Source organism: Carassius carassius, chromosome 43 (assembly GCF_963082965.1).
Source record: "Carassius carassius chromosome 43, fCarCar2.1, whole genome shotgun sequence".
Lineage (NCBI taxonomy): Eukaryota > Metazoa > Chordata > Actinopteri > Cypriniformes > Cyprinidae > Carassius > Carassius carassius.
Genome location: NC_081797.1, coordinates 1,538,146 through 1,554,412, shown reverse-complemented (window position 1 = coordinate 1,554,412; position 16,267 = coordinate 1,538,146). Strand labels below are relative to the sequence as shown.

Genomic DNA, 16,267 nt, shown 5'->3' with positions numbered 1-16,267 from the left:
GCATCTTTCTGAAATGTGTGCAATTCTTAAAAAAGATATACAAAATGTATGAAATATAAAAATAATTATTTAAAAAATGTGCATTATCTTCGAAATATATACAATATATTTTTTATAGATTATATGCATTAAAATAATATACAAAGTATTTAAAAATGTGTGGAATAAAAATGCCTACATTAAAGAAAAAAATTAATTAATATATATATATATACATACACATATACATAGACATATATATTAATATTTAAAACTAATTATTTTGAAATATATACAATAATTATAAAAAAAATTATAATTTGAAAAATGCAAAAATTACTCAGTGTTATTTTTACAAAATCCATCAAATGTCTTAAGTATTGTAAGCAGGGCTGAACTGCTGTGGTGTGTGTGACGCAGGTGTCTCTGAACAAGCTGATGGAGACTCTGGGACAGTCGGAGCCGTACTTTGTCAAATGCATCCGCTCTAATGCGGAGAAGGTGTGTAAAGAGTCAGGTTTCTGTGCTGCGTCAGTGAATGTAGACGTGTGGTTTGAGTCGCGTCTTTCTTTCTGTCCTAGCTTCCTCTGCGTTTCAGCGACGCTCTGGTGTTGAGACAGTTACGCTACACCGGGATGTTGGAGACGGTGAGGATACGCCGCTCCGGATACAGCGTCAAATACAGCTTCCAGGTGACAGACTCTGCTCAATAATACTACAGCTTACATTACTACAAATTCATGAGCACCTTTTTGATAAAGATAAACTTGTGTACAGTTATATCAAATATAAAACAGACAACAGAAAATCAGAGGGCCGTTTTATTGTGAAAATGTTAATAATGTATTAAATTGTTTCATGATTTCAGTTAATCAGAAATGCTTTTTGATTTCAAAACTGTAGTTAAAATATTAAAACAGAATTTTTTGGAAAACGTTTTTAATGTAATTTATTATTTTATATTTATTTTACAGAAAAATAAAACTTTTTTTGTATATTTAATATAATAATAAAACATTGAATAACTTGTTATTAAATTATTATTTTTATGATTTAAATTAATTAAGCATGGTCTTTGGTTACTAAAATGTAACTTAAGAATAAGTAAAAAAAAAAAATTTATTCAGATCAATTAAATAGCAAAACAAAGAATTTGGGAAAAAAGGAAACTGATTACAAAGGAAACACTTTCCTGATTTCCTGGTGTGTGTCTTTAGGATTTTGCCCATCATTTCCGTGTGCTGTTACCCGCGGGCTTTCACTCCTCACAGACGGGGATCAGACAGTTCCTGCAGAGCCTCGACCTCGAGCCCAACGGACATCAAGTGGGCAGAAGCACGGTAATGTCCACACACACACACACACACACACATACGCGCACACGTGTCCGGTGATGCTGAGCGCTGTGTGTGTGTCAGGTGTTCCTGCGGGAGCGTCTGCGTCAGCGTCTGCAGGAGCAGCTTCATCAGGAGGTGTTGAGGAGGATCGTGTGTCTGCAGAGGAGCTTCAGGACGCAGCAGGAGAGGAGACGCTTCTGCAGACAGAGACGAGCTGCCACACTCATACAGGTACACCCTCACCTCACCTGGGGACACAGAACCCATCCCTCAGTTGTTCTGTTGGTCATCAGTGTTGTGTGTTTCTGCTGTCAGCGCTGGTGGAGGGCGTGTGTGAGCGGCGCTGACGCTGAGCTCCAGCAGGGGGCGGCGCTGTGTCTGCAGACGGCCTGGAGAGGCTTCAGAGAGCGCCAGCTGTTCCTGCGGCGGAGGAGAGCGGCGCTGATCATCCAGACGTGCTGGAGGAGAGTCCTGCAGACTCGACACTTGGCCGCGCGCCTCATACAGTCCGTCTGGAGGAGCGTCAGACAGAGACGCAGCTTCCTGCAGCAGCGCCGCGCCGCCGTCACACTACAGGCCGCCTGCAGGGGGCAGCGCGAGCGACACAGGTCAGTCTACACCGAGGCTTTTAGTCAGAGAGATTGCATTGCATTAAAGAGACAAATTTGGGTCAGTTCATGCTTTCCCTGGGAGTCAAACCTGTGAACTTCAATCTAACCTTGAATAAATCTCTGCTTGTCATTATTAAACTGACTAATCTAGGATAAATGGGCTTATTTATGATAGCGGTATCTCATAGGTGAAGAGTTATTTTTTCAGATTTGAAATATATTTCTTTTTCTTTTTTCATAATATTTTTCACTTGAGATTTTTAGGGTAACAGTATTAAAATTGTTGTACTTTTTTGTATTTATTTTAATTAAATTGCATGTTACTGTAAGGATTTATAATAAGGGATGTTACTGAATCATTTATGATTAATGTACAAATTTATGAGCTACTAGTCAATTGGTTTTATAAAAATGTAGATAACATGTAATGTATTTTTACAATTATTATTTTTTTAATAGCAATGTTATATATATATAATGTGTGTATGTATGTGTGTGTTTGTTTTTAACAAAAACAATGTTATACACAAATAAGCAAGCATGATAAATGCCCACATGAACATATAGTCACAATAATATAAGCATTAGTGCTGTCAAGTGATTAACTGCATCCAAAATGTTTATTTTTACAAAATAGATGTAGATGTATATTAAGTATGTATGTATAAATACACACACATGCATGTATATATTTCAGATTTGTTTATATATACATATATATATTCAATATATTTACTTATAACATTAAAATTATTTTATATGAATATATAAATATAGTATTTTAGTATTTATTTAAAAAAAAATGTAGTATGATTGTTTGTATTTATATATACATCATAAATATATACACAGAATACACCGTTATAATCCAAACAAAAACTTTTATATTGGATGCGATTAATTTGCGATTAATCTTTGACAGCACTAATAAGTTCACAAATGAACATCTAAATAGGCAAGAAGAACAAGGAGAAAAATAATGAATACATTTCGAGCATCGATATTGGATGAAGGTGTCATAAATATATGTTGTTTATTCCCAAGGTGCCGCATTCTTCGAGAGCAGCGACGTGGAGAGAAAAGCCTCTGTGAAAACATCACAAACAACACTGTGAGCAAAAGTTTACACGCCCAGCAAAACCCAACCGAAGTCCGAGAGGAGAAAGGAGAAGCTCCCAGAAGCGTAGACGACAGTACGCTGAGGAGCCGCTCCAAACGTGAAAGCAGGAGGCAGCGGGAGCTCCAGCAAGCCACCTTCAGTTTAGAGCTGCTCAAAGTGCGCTCGGCTTCAGTGGACGACGTGCTTCCCGCTCAGATCCCGCTCTCCAGACATCTTCCCTCGGAGAGCCAAGACGGCTTCGAGCTCCTCGGCCTTCCTGACGAGGAACCGGCGGCGTCCGATCCCGATCCGAACTCGAGTCTTAAACCTCTCTTCTACATCGCAGACGAGGACAGCAGCCCGGCCAAACACGCTCTGGAGAACAAGGAGTCAGCGGTGGAGATGGAGATGGACCACAGCAGCCTCCAAGCTCTGCAGACTCCTGAGACGATGGACACAGACGAGAGTCACAGAGAAACCGACGACAGATCGAATGGACTGTGTTCTCCAGATCCTCCTGAGCCTCAAACCATCACGTCGTCGTCTTCCAAACCCCTCCAGCTGGACTCGAGGGACTCGGTTCGTGAAGCGTCTCCAGAGCCCAAGAAGGAGGTTCAGAAGAAGTTTATTGCTCAGAGCGTCAGTACGAAGGAGAAAGCCTTCTCTCGCAGCCGACTGACCTTCTCCAAGTGAGTTCACCTCAGCATTAGGGACTCTTTCCATTTCAAATGAGAGGTGACCACTGCATTTTATTCAACATTCAAACAAAGATGCAGCGTACTTTCTGCATGAGCAGTTTTTAGTCTAAATTAGATTGTAAAATATTTCACAATTTGAAGCAAAAACTGAATGGTCTGACTTTCGTTATCTGTACTACATATAACAGATCTGAAAGAGCTTTGAATGAGACGCAGTTTCACTCTCTGCCAGCAGGGGGCGCACATGGGACAGCAGATACAGTGTTTTCTCACTGTAAACAAAGCAGCGCTGCGCTAATAAACACTACTGTAATATGCATTATACAGAGACTAGATGAAAAGAAAATACCATGTAAACCTTTCTAAAGAAAAGCGTTTCTCTCAGAGATGCATTCATATAAACGCCTGCTCCAACTGGATCTCATCCGATTTCAATCGTCACATATTTTAATTGATTTTCACCGTCCCTAGTCAAGATCATCCTGCAGGACGATGCATTTGTGTCCCGTGCTGCAAAAAGAGTGCGAATGCACACAGGATGATTTTGAGCTACAGGCAAAAGAAGTGAAAATGTCAGTTTTGGACAAATTTGAGGTTTTCGGAAAAATGTGTTAATTAAGCCCACTTTTTTTTTTTTTTTTTTTTTTAGCTTTACACACAAATCCAATAATTGCACACATGAAATGCTAAATACATCTCTTGCAAAATAAAGCACTGCATTCAAAACCTCACAAACGCGTCTGAAAAGCAAACCTTTGCATTAGATTAATTCCTGTTAGATTTATGTGTGTTACATAGTGTGTTGTGTTTTACAAAAAGTGTTTTATGAAATTGAGGTGAAGGCTAAGTTATTAGCGTGTGGTTTTGATGTGTGTTTCTGCTGTTTCAGAAACAGATTTTAGTCATTAAGCAGGAGTGACAAGAGAAAACCAACAAGAGAGCTGATGATATGAGAGTGCTTTAACAATCACACTTAGCTTAATGCAGTGCATGCAACAAGGGTTTTTTAATAATATAATGAAAAGAAAACAGTTTTTTAGGAGTTTTCAAGCTTTATTGTGATGAATAATATAGTAAATAGAATTGGAGGGAGATATGCAACATTGCTCAGTGATTTTGCTCATTCGGACTCGTTTTGTCAGTACGGGTCAGATTTGTTTGCCCTTTTTTTGATCTTTAGCATCTAATGCAATGACATCCAGACATCTGTAGGTGTTTTTGGTTGTGATCATGTGGGTCGATCCGGTCTGCTTTGTGTTTTTAGGTCTGATAAAGACCTGGTGAATCAGGAGCGATCACTGGCGATCCAAAGAGAGGCAGAATTCAGATCGTTTAAACACAGAGAGGTGAGGAACTTTATTTGTTCAGAATTTGTAATTGCAGAAGCATTTCTCTCTTTTTACATTTTTTTTGAAATTCTTTCTTTTAAAATATTTATTAATGTTTTTTTTATTTATTTAAAAACTAAAGTTTTTAGTATGAAAATGCTATTTTAAATACTTTACTTAAATAGGGTTACTATGATTATTATTAATTATATATTATTATATATAAAGTATTATATACATTTATTAATTATTATAATTCTATTATTATATAATTTAATAACTATACTATTTTAGTTACTATACTATAATTGTTTTACATTTTTATTTATTTATATTTATAACAAATGTTGTCTATATTACTGAATATCTAAATATTATTTTAGTTTTAGTGTAAACTTTTCTAAAACTTAACTAAATGATTGTAATATATTTAATTACTGTACTATTTGTTACATTTTTATTTATATTTTTATTTATAATTAATCCTATGTATATTACTGTATGTCTATTATATATATTATTTCAAAATAGTTTTTTTTAGTGTATAAAACTGCATTTTATAATACTTTGCTATAATTAGCATAGTTAGTTATGTTTTAATTACTGTACTATAATTGTATTTTTATTCATATTACATTTTTGTATTTTATATTTACTATTAATAAATATATTACTTGAATTACTATACTATGATTTTATTTTCATTTATATTACATTTTTATATTTTATGTTTGCTGTTGTATATTTTTTATTTCTGTATATCTAAACGTGTGTGTGTCTGTTTATTTGTGTGTGTGTGTGTGTGTGTATTTATGTGTGTGTTTTTAGTAATAATCCAGTATTTTTAGTACTTTATTTACTACTTATATGCATTGTTTTTTATTTATAAAATATTAGCTATATTACTGTACATAATTTCTGTAATGTTATATCTATATAGAATATTTTAATTATATTTTTAGTATAAAATATGATATCACGAATTTGCACATTATATTTTTCAGAGATTTGAGAGTGACTAGGATCATTTGTTTTCAGCTCAGTTGAATGAAATCAAACTGCATGTGAAGCTGTGAGATGAGTTTGGGTGATGAGTGTCTGTGAGTAGTTTTAAAGTTCACTAAACATCTGATTCTGGATTTGCTTCCCGTCTCAAGTCGTCTCAGAAAGAGCAGAAGAGGATCCAGAAGACCATGTCGTCCGGGGACCTTGGGAAGATGGATTCGCTCAGGAAGTCAATCTCACAAACCGACAGCAGGTCAGATGGGATTCTCTCCTATTGGCTGATCAAAACAAGCACACTGTTTTAGGACTGCATACTATATGGAAAGAAAACTGCACATCATATTGCACAGTCGGGCTGCCATGTTAAGAAAAGGGTATTTAAAAAGAAAGAAATTAAGAAATTACAGTATTTATTTAATTGGTGTTTTTGTCAACCCAATAGATTCAAGATTCATGATTTTTATTTGTCACATACACAATCATATAGAGCATATAACCAGCAGTGAATTAAATATACAGAGATTTTTAATATTTTTTTTATATCATGCAGCCATATTCTATTTGCTTTCATTATTAATATTCCTTGTCTTTTTGTAAATTATCCATAAGTGCATGAAAATATCTTGTCTTGAGTCTCTGGGGTATATTTGTAGCAGTAGACAACAATACATTGTATGGGGCAAAATTATCCATTTTTCTTTTATGCCAAAAATCATTAGGATATTAGGTAAAGATCATGTTCCATGAAGATATTTAGTAAATTTACTGCTATAAATATATCAAAACCTAATTTTTAATTAATAATATGCATTACTAAGAACTTAATTTGAACAACTTTAACGATGATTTTCTCAATATTTAGATTTTTTTGCTCCCTCAGATTCTGGATTTTCAAACAGTTGAGTCTCAGACAAATATTGTCCTCCGAACAAACCACACATCAATGGAGAGATTATTATACTTTATTCAGCTGTGCAAATCTCAATTTATAAAAATCGACCCTTATGACGGGTTTTGTGGTCCAGTGTCTCATAATCTTTTAATCCATTTTTAGGGTCAGAGGTAAAATGCGGTTCTGGAGTAAGAGCAAACATGGAGATAAGAAGATGTCCACCAGGGGGCGCTCCGCAGATTCAGAGCTCAACGACGCGAGGAACGGTGTGTCAATTTTCTCTCATTTGTTCCTCATCTCCATATGAGCCCGGTCCCGTGTTGCCAACTTAGCAGTTTGTTGCTAAAGTTAGCAACTTTTTCTTTCAAAAGCACCTAGCAACAAAATAAGCTTTTTTTTTTTTGCATTCAGGCTACACTTTTTTTTTTTTTACCTTACATCTGTTCCCTGGGAATCGAACCCACAACCTTTTGCGCTGCTCTACCAGTGAGCCACAGGAACAACAGTTCGTACACTATAAGAAAAATATTTAAAAAAAGAATGAAAAGGTACTAGTAATCTTCCAAGACATCATCTGTTATCCATTATCTGCATTAACCCGAAAACACAAAATACAATGCGTAATTAAAAATGCAGGTAAAAAAAATCAATACAGTAAATTCCTTCATATTAACATAGCAGATTTTGCCATATTTTTTACACACTTTTCTTAGAGTGTAGCACACAAGAATGTGTAGTTTTACTTATTTATTAGCTAATAAAAAATACTTAAATTTTAATCGTTCAAAATGCGTACGTTTCAAAAAAATGTAATGATTTTTAAAATAGTTATTTACTTTTTAATGTTATATTATTCATTTACATTATTTTATGAACATATCTAAATTAACGTATCTAAAATATATGTTTTGCGGAGATTTGATGTCGTGACACAATTTCGCGCAGAGACATCGTAACGTCATCGTGCAACTTTTAGCAACAAATTACCCTTCCTTTAGCAACTTCTTCTGAAAATTAGCTGGCATCACTGACCCGGTCTACAATGTTTTCTCTCTCGCAGACTATCCTCGGGGAAGCCGAGAGCAGGCCGGCCTGTCGGAGCTGGGACGCGACAGCAAGGAGAACCGTGAGCCGATGATGAGCATGATGTCGATGAAGAGGAGACGCAGTGTGAAGATCAGTAGCGTGTCTCTAGAATCGTCCGCCTGGCAGAACGACTCGCTGCACATCCTCACCAGCACTGCAGACTATCGCAGCATGAACGACTTCCTCATGAAGAAGGTGCGTGCGTTTCCTCGTTTATTCCTTTATATCAAAGTCTTTAGGTTTAGTCATGTAAACATGTTCAGAAATTGATTAGAATGTATAGTTAACTCATTCAAGAAACTTAGTGTAAAATGTTTACTAAACATTGTGTAATCTGTTGCATTCAGTATAGGTTTTTTTCTGACGATTTACGTAAAAATTGTTTTATTCAACTATTTTATATTATCTAAAATGTTTTTCCGCAAGTGTAGAATCGTCGCTATAGTTAAGAATTAGTTTTACTAATTAATTTCTGTGAAATAGTTTTATGTGACAATTTGCGAAAAGAGTAGTTTTATGCAAAAGTTGACGTTAGAATATTTTTGTACAACTGTAGAATTGTCACCATATTTAACTGAATAGCTTTTTGTGAATCATTATAGCGTAAATTGTACTATAATGGTTTTACAAATTAATTTCTGGGTAAATTGTCGCATTCAGTTTATATATGAATGGTTTTATGAGACTTTTTTTGAAAGAATACTTTTATGCAACAATTTACCAAAAAAAAAACATTTGTGCAACTGTTAAATTTTCACTAAATTTTATGCAACAAATTTACGTTAGAATGATTTTATGTGACTGCTCACTAAATAGTTTTACGCAACAATTTACGTTAGAATGTTTTTGTGCAACTATAATTGTTACTACTATGTACTTAATTTACAATGGAATTAATTCCCAAAACTATTGTTCGTAAAAATATTCTTCTGTAAACTGTAACATTTATTTGAAATATTATTTTTTTTGTGAATGCTTACGAAATAATAGTTTTACGTAACAAATTTACGTTAGAATGATTTTATGTGACTGCTCACTAAATATTTTTACGCAACAAATTTACATCAGAATGTTTTTGTGGGACTACAATTGTCACTACTATTTACTTAAAAGTTTTGCGTATTAATATAGCATTAAAATCAATTTATGCAAGTATGGTTTTTACAACAATTTTTGTAAGAACAATTTTACACAGCATTTAATTTTTTTATATATAAAAGAATGATTTGTGTAAGTAGTATTGTCTCGAGCATGTCACATTCTATTTAGGCAAGAATGGTTTTGCACAACTTATGTAAGAAAACTTCAATGCAACGATTTTTAAGAATGATAAAATGTGTGACTAATATTAATCGGCACATTGAACATTAAAAATATTGGTTTGAATATTTAAAAAAATTATCTTTACATTTTTCGTAAAACCTTTCTTGTGTAGCCCGTCACATTCAATTTACGGAAGAATGGTTTTGTACGACTAGAATTAAAAAAAAAGTTAATCTGTGTAAATTATTCGTAAAATATTTATTGCATGAAAATGTCACTTTCAGTTTGCACAAGAAAGCTTTTACACAATTTAATAAGAATCGTCACTGTAAAATGTCTTTAATGGAGGCATAATTTGAAATTGGAAGAATCTTTGTATTATTCAAAATATTAAAAATCTCTTGACGTTTCTTAGATCAGCGATCTAGACGCTGAAGCCAGTCAGAAGGACACACCTGTGGATGTGGTTTTCAAGAAGGCCCTAAAAGAGTTTCGCCTCAACATCTTCAACTCGTACTCGACTGCTCTGGCCGTGAGTTTCTGAAATACAGAATTATACAGTGACTTCAACGCAGCTTCTCGCCTTCAAAATCTCGCCCTAAAATGTGTCTCACCCTCAGATGGATGATGGCAGGAGTATTCGTTATAAAGATCTCTACGCTCTGTTCGAACACATCTTAGAGAAGAACATGCGTCTGGAGCAGAGAGACTGGAGCGAGTCGCCCGTTAAAGTCTGGGTCAACACCTTCAAAGTCTTCCTCGACGAGTTCATGACGGAGTACAAGCCAATGAATGGAACCATCAGCAAGGTAAAGCATCTCTCTCTCGCTCCGCAAACAAGCATCGCCCTACAAAACTCTTTTGAGAATTAGTGTTGTTGTTTTTTTTTTTTTCAGGCTCCTAAACCTGAGAGAAAGAAGAGGAGGAAAAAGGAATCGGACACCGTCAGTCATTTAGATCATTATACTTGTGTAAATGCTTTATGAATTCTATGTTGACTCTATTACATCTTCAGCACTCTGCTGCCCTCTGCAGGTGGAAGAGCACATGGGTCACATCTTTAAATCCACTCAGTACAGCATCCCGACCTACTGCGAGTTCTGTTCCTCTCTCATCTGGATGATGGACAAAGCGTGCGTCTGCAAACGTGCGTTCAGCTCTGTCGTTTTTATATCTCACCTTGGAAAAGTTTAAACTCTAATAGATAAAAATGGGACTCGAACAAGAGAAACACTTTGTTCTCTTATTTACAGCAGTACTGTAATTCTCACAAAACACATTAAAATGATATTGGTTTTGACTCAGTTCAGTCATCATAGTCTGGAGTTTCTCTATTAGTTTCTTTTTCTCCATATTTTGATCCGGGTCACGAAGTCTTAAAAGCAGCGTAATCTGATTTTCTTCCTGTAAAGTCATCCGTTTTCATCTAGACATGATCGATAATGGACACATTTTCCTGAAACGTGATGCTGGTGCTCCGATCCGCCGTTAACCGTGTGCTTGTTGTTTCTGGTTTTCTTCAGTCTGTCGCTATGCGTGTCACAGGAAGTGCTGTTTGAGGATGACCACCACATGCAGTAAGAAGGTAAGCACTCTTTAAAAAAATACCCTTACTGTGTCTGAGTTTTCTCTCACTCATATGACGAATGATCATCAGTTGTGTAGGACTCATGTTTGAATCACAGAGTCTTTGTGCCTCAAACCTTCATTACAGTCAAGACAAACCCTGGTGTGGGCTTCAGAGAGCCTGTAGTAGATTGAAAAGGTTTTGTGTTTGAAGTCATTTTGAAGTTTTTAGTTGGATGGTTTTGTAAGCTGTACAATAGGGCTGGACGATATGGCCAAAAATTAATATCTTGGCATTTTTTGGCAGTTTTATGACTTACTGTATATATATCTTGGAATTTATGATTTTTAAAAATCTGTATTTAATATATATATATATATATATATATATATATATATATAATAGCGAGCCACTTTTTTGCGAAACTATATAATTTACTATATCTGAGTTTTTTTTATTTGTTTAGAATATTTTGGATTATGTACTTTCCCCGCAGTAGCTGATTTTCTGTTCACTCATGTCAAACTACTATATATCTATGTGTATACTATATATTATATACTATATATATATATATAATATGTTCAGGTGTTGAAGGTCATTGCTAGGGTGTTGCTATGCAGTTGATATATATTTGGTAGGGCTGCACGATAAATCGAATGTGTTTGTCATGCGCATTTTGTCAGTGATAAAGGCATTGCATTATAAATATACTTGATTATAATAAAAAATATGATCATAAGAACTCCGATAAACCATATGTTGTCGTAGTCGTGTATTTATAAGTCATGTTGAATCAATGAAACCAGTTAAATCTTCTGTTTGTTCAGCTTCTGCTGTAGGGATTTCCTGGATTTGTTCTGCAGGGTGTATTTGTTCGAGTTTTTGCTCGAGAGCGCCATCTGGCCTTCGGATGAAGATTCAGTGCACCCTGTTTAACTGAAAGATATGCATGACGATCACAACATCAACTGCAATTTCATTTTGATTTATCGTGCAGTCCTAGGGTGTTCTCTCTAATATAATAAATGATATTTCTGTGCATTGACCAGTTGTATGCAGGGGCGAGGCTACATAAGGGCCAGGGTGGCACTGGCCCACTCAAACTGACTGCTGCCCCACCCAATCAGTACAGACAAAAAAAAAAATTAATGTGGGAAAGCAGAAAAAAAATTATGCATATGTGACATACTGAACACTTAAACACGTACAAGACGTTTCATGAAAAATAACTACTGTAGAGAGAAAACCTTTTCATATAATTGCCTTACTGCAACAGCCAATCAATGAGCTTATTAGTACTGTTTAGCCAATCGCGTATTGTGGGGGGTGGGAAGATGAGTTTACGTCTGCTAGTGAAGTAAACTTTTAACACGCATGACACAAGACGAGCATGTCGAAACAGACATCTTTAATTAAATATATATAAAAAAACAAGAACATAACCTGACACATCAACATCAACCCGTGCTAATCGTCGAGAAAAGCAATATACCAGCTGATTTATCCACACTTTATGAACCACCTGCTCTGCCCCATTTACGGAGTAATATTGCATTTACGCCAGTTTTCACGCAAAATAAACGGCAAGTCTAGTCATTTTGCTGCTAAGTGGTACACAAAGTTCCCATTTCTAGAGTACAGCATAAAAGACGATGACGTGTACTGCAAGATGTGTCGTCATTTTAATGACACAATATCATGGAAATTCGTCCCCCGCACCTTTTCAGTCAAATGTGTTCGCGAGGTTTTCGAGAGCTGGTATGAATAAATATAGATTTAAACTCAAAGAGACAGGATAGTCTGCGCATGACCTGATATTTTATTCGGACCCAGAAGGTGATATGAACACCACGGAGAGCTAAACTCTCCTGCAGTGTGTTTCATTCATACTCGAAGCCATAACAGGAAACTCCTAATATGGACAACAGCGTCCAGCTATCGCTGTATGAAAACAGTTGTTTTCACAGAAAAACAGACACTTTTGGAAACACGAAGACATTTAACATACGATTGCAACAATATCTCCAGCAGTTGATAAATTATATGAACAATGCAGTGCTAATTGACATAGCATTTATTACAGTATAGAAACTATTATAACTTATGTGAAAAAAAGTGTTTGTAGTATATAAAAAAAACATTATTATTTGTTATTGTCCAGTAGTTATAGATTTCTAAGCCAATTATTAATGCGTATATCCACTACCGGTCAAGTCTATTCTGTTCACCAAGCCTGTATTTATTTGATCAAAAGTACAGCAAAACAGTAAAGTTTTGAAATATTTTTACTAGATTATTTAAAATAACTGTTTTCTATTTGAATATATTTCAAAATGTAATTTATTGAGATTTCAAAGCTGATTTTTTTTAGCATCATTACTCCAGTAACACGATCCTTCAGAAATAATTCTGATATTCTGATTTGCTACTCAAATAAATAAAATAATAATAATAATAATAATGATAATGTTGAAAACAGCTGAGTAGATTTTTTTTTAGGTTTCTTTGATGAATAGAAAGTTCAGAAGAACAGCATTTATCTGAAATATATAAATTTTGTAAAATGATGTCTTTATCATCACTTTTGATCAATTTAAAAAATCCTTCCTAAATAAAAGTATTCATTTCTATAATTTATTTTTTTCAAAAAATATAAATTATGCTGACTCTAAGATTTTGAATGATATACTGTATAATGTTGCAAAGTCTTTTTATTTCACATAAATGCCGATCTTTGGATCCTTCTATTCATCAAAGAACACTGAAAAAAAATGTACTCAAACTGTTTTAAATATTGATAATCAGCATATTAGAATGATTTGATTTCTGAAGGATGTGACACTGAAAACTGGAGGAATGATGCTGAAAATTCACCTTTGATCACAGGAAAAATTTAATTTTAAAATATATTCGAATAGAAAAGTTATTTTAAATAGTAAAAATATTTCACATTACTACCTTTTTTTTAGCTGTACTTCGGATCAAATAAATGCAGGCTTGGTGAGCAGATGAGGCTTCTATAAAAACATTAAAAATCGTACTCTTCAAAAACTGTTGACTGGTAGGCTATATAGATTACAGAAATGTTATATTGTAATGTTTTATATATATATATGTAATTTCTGTCCCCCTCGCGTTTGAAAAGATGGTTACGCCCCTGAATGTAAGCAACATCTGTTCGCTCTCAAAGTATAATGCTGTCAGAAATTTGGCCGTGGCACAGTAAGTTAGTGAACCAGGTTATTCCAGTTTAAAATGAACACAATTACTGAACACTGATGTCTTGCTACAGTGGTCATATGAGCAGTACAATATCTATATTTGTCTTCCTTGCGATAGGCATTGTAGCTGCTTGTTATAAATGTATTTTGTTGTATATTCATGAATTTGTATGCTAACAATCAATCACATTTAACTTATCTGAACTGTATAGTGATTTTATCCCATATTGTAAAATTTGTGTAATTTGAGAGTAGTCATTGAGGTCCACCCTATTCCACCAAGGTCCACTCAGTTTAAAATTTCTGACCTCGCCACTGGTTGTATGTGAATCATCTTTGTGCTTCAAACTTCATCACAGTTGTCATTTTTTCACGTGCTTCATTTGTGTACAGTCCTGGCCAAAAGTTTTGGCAGTGACATAAATGTTGTGTTTTGCAAAGTTTGCTGCTTCAGTATGTGTAGAATATTTTTCCACGTTCCTATGCTATACTGAAAAACAATGATAAGCATATCATAAATTTTAAAGGCTTTTATTTTGGCAAAAATATATAATAAGTCTGTATTTAGAGTGTTGACCATTGGTAATATGTACATATGACATTATTAGCTTCTGGGCCAAATCCCGACTGATATCGATCTATTCTTCCCTCCTCTTATAGCAATCAGTCTGCTCTTGCAGTCCAATTAGTATGACAGTGATTTCACCTGACTAGTACTCATTCACACTTTCACATGTGCAGCTGAAATGATTAGTCAGTTAACGTTAGCTGGTCATTTTGTGTTAAGGAAATGTATTTATTTTGGCCAATGATGCTTTTAGCAATTATTTACAATGCATCTGAGCAGCAAACTTTGCAAAACCCAAAAGTCACATTCACTGCCAAACCATTTGGCCATGACTGTATGTCTCTGTGTATGTGTGTGCTCAGTTTGACCCCGAGCTGTCTTCACGGCAGTTTGGAGTAGAGTTGTCTCGTTTAACGAGCGATGAGAGAGCCATCCCGCTGGTGGTGGAGAAGCTGATCAACTACATCGAGATGCACGGTCTGTACACCGAGGGCATCTACAGGAAGTCTGGATCCACCAATAAAATCAGAGAACTCAAGCAGGGGCTGGACACCGGTGAGCTGCATGTCTGTTCATCATCACCACATTCATTCAGGCAGCAGCTCTCTCTGACAGCGCCACATGTTTGCTTTCGACGCAGATGCGAACAGTGTGAATCTCGACGACTACAACATCCATGTGATCGCCAGTGTGCTGAAGCAGTGGCTGCGTGACCTTCCCAACCCCCTCATGACCTTTGAACTCTACGAGGAGTTTCTCAGGGCTATGGGTAAGAGCGTGATTTATTAAATGTTTTTTGGAATAAAACCGCTTATTTGCATACATTCATACACGTCCCCGAAAACACTTAGGAGTGTTCTTGTTTTTTCAGAAAAACTAAAAATCTCGAAAACAATCTTAAAAATTTTAAATCATCCTAAATAATTTGGAATAAACTCCAGCTTATCTTAAATCCCCATTGGTGAGAATCTATTGGATAAAATCCCTCATGTTTTTCCAAACACGTATGAGTTTCTTTCTTCTGCTAAAAACAAAAGCAGATATTATGAAGAATGTTTGTAGCCAATCAGCTGGCGGTAGCCATTGACTCATAAGTTATGGAAAAAATATTATGGAAGTCAATGGCTACCGTCACCTATCCCTTTAAGAAGATTGTTGAATTCAAAACTCGTACTATTTTCTGCAAAATACTCATATTTGGGCTGGTTTGCGTGGATGTAATGTAGGTTGTGTTGTGTTTTTGGCTGGTGTAGGTCTGCAGGATAAGCGTGAGGTGGTTCAGGGGGTGTATTCGGTCATCGATCAGCTCAGCCGAACTCATCTGAGCACACTAGAGAGACTCATCTTCCACCTGGTCCGGTGAGACGATAGCCCGGATGCTTCTGCTCAATGCCTGCTGCAACAGATGAAAGCTGTAGTAATGTGAGCATGGTCAAGTTTATGTTGTGTTGTTTCAGGATCTCATTCCAGGAGGAGACGAACCGCATGTCTGCAAACGCACTGGCCATCGTGTTTGCACCCTGCATACTGCGCTGTCCCGACACCACCGACCCGCTACAGAGCGTCCGCGACATCAGCAAGACCACCGCGTAAGACACGCTACACACCCA

At 35.6% G+C, this 16,267-nt stretch overlaps 1 protein-coding gene across 1 annotated transcript in view; it reads left to right on the top strand.

Annotated features, from left to right (window-relative positions):
• The window catches only part of myo9ab (myosin IXAb), a 97,877-nt gene that overhangs the window by 74,967 nt on the left and 6,643 nt on the right, over positions 1–16,267 (top strand). Inside the window, exons 21-39 of the mRNA XM_059535921.1 lie at positions 400–480; positions 561–671; positions 1,197–1,319; positions 1,398–1,547; positions 1,632–1,924; positions 2,972–3,715; positions 4,989–5,070; positions 6,210–6,310; positions 7,112–7,215; positions 8,010–8,230; positions 9,714–9,830; positions 9,919–10,107; positions 10,195–10,242; positions 10,334–10,445; positions 10,822–10,883; positions 15,020–15,212; positions 15,298–15,426; positions 15,911–16,016; positions 16,115–16,246. Coding sequence (XP_059391904.1) covers positions 400–480; positions 561–671; positions 1,197–1,319; positions 1,398–1,547; positions 1,632–1,924; positions 2,972–3,715; positions 4,989–5,070; positions 6,210–6,310; positions 7,112–7,215; positions 8,010–8,230; positions 9,714–9,830; positions 9,919–10,107; positions 10,195–10,242; positions 10,334–10,445; positions 10,822–10,883; positions 15,020–15,212; positions 15,298–15,426; positions 15,911–16,016; positions 16,115–16,246 — 3,098 coding nt within the window. The remainder of the gene's footprint in view (positions 1–399; positions 481–560; positions 672–1,196; positions 1,320–1,397; positions 1,548–1,631; positions 1,925–2,971; positions 3,716–4,988; positions 5,071–6,209; positions 6,311–7,111; positions 7,216–8,009; positions 8,231–9,713; positions 9,831–9,918; positions 10,108–10,194; positions 10,243–10,333; positions 10,446–10,821; positions 10,884–15,019; positions 15,213–15,297; positions 15,427–15,910; positions 16,017–16,114; positions 16,247–16,267) is intronic.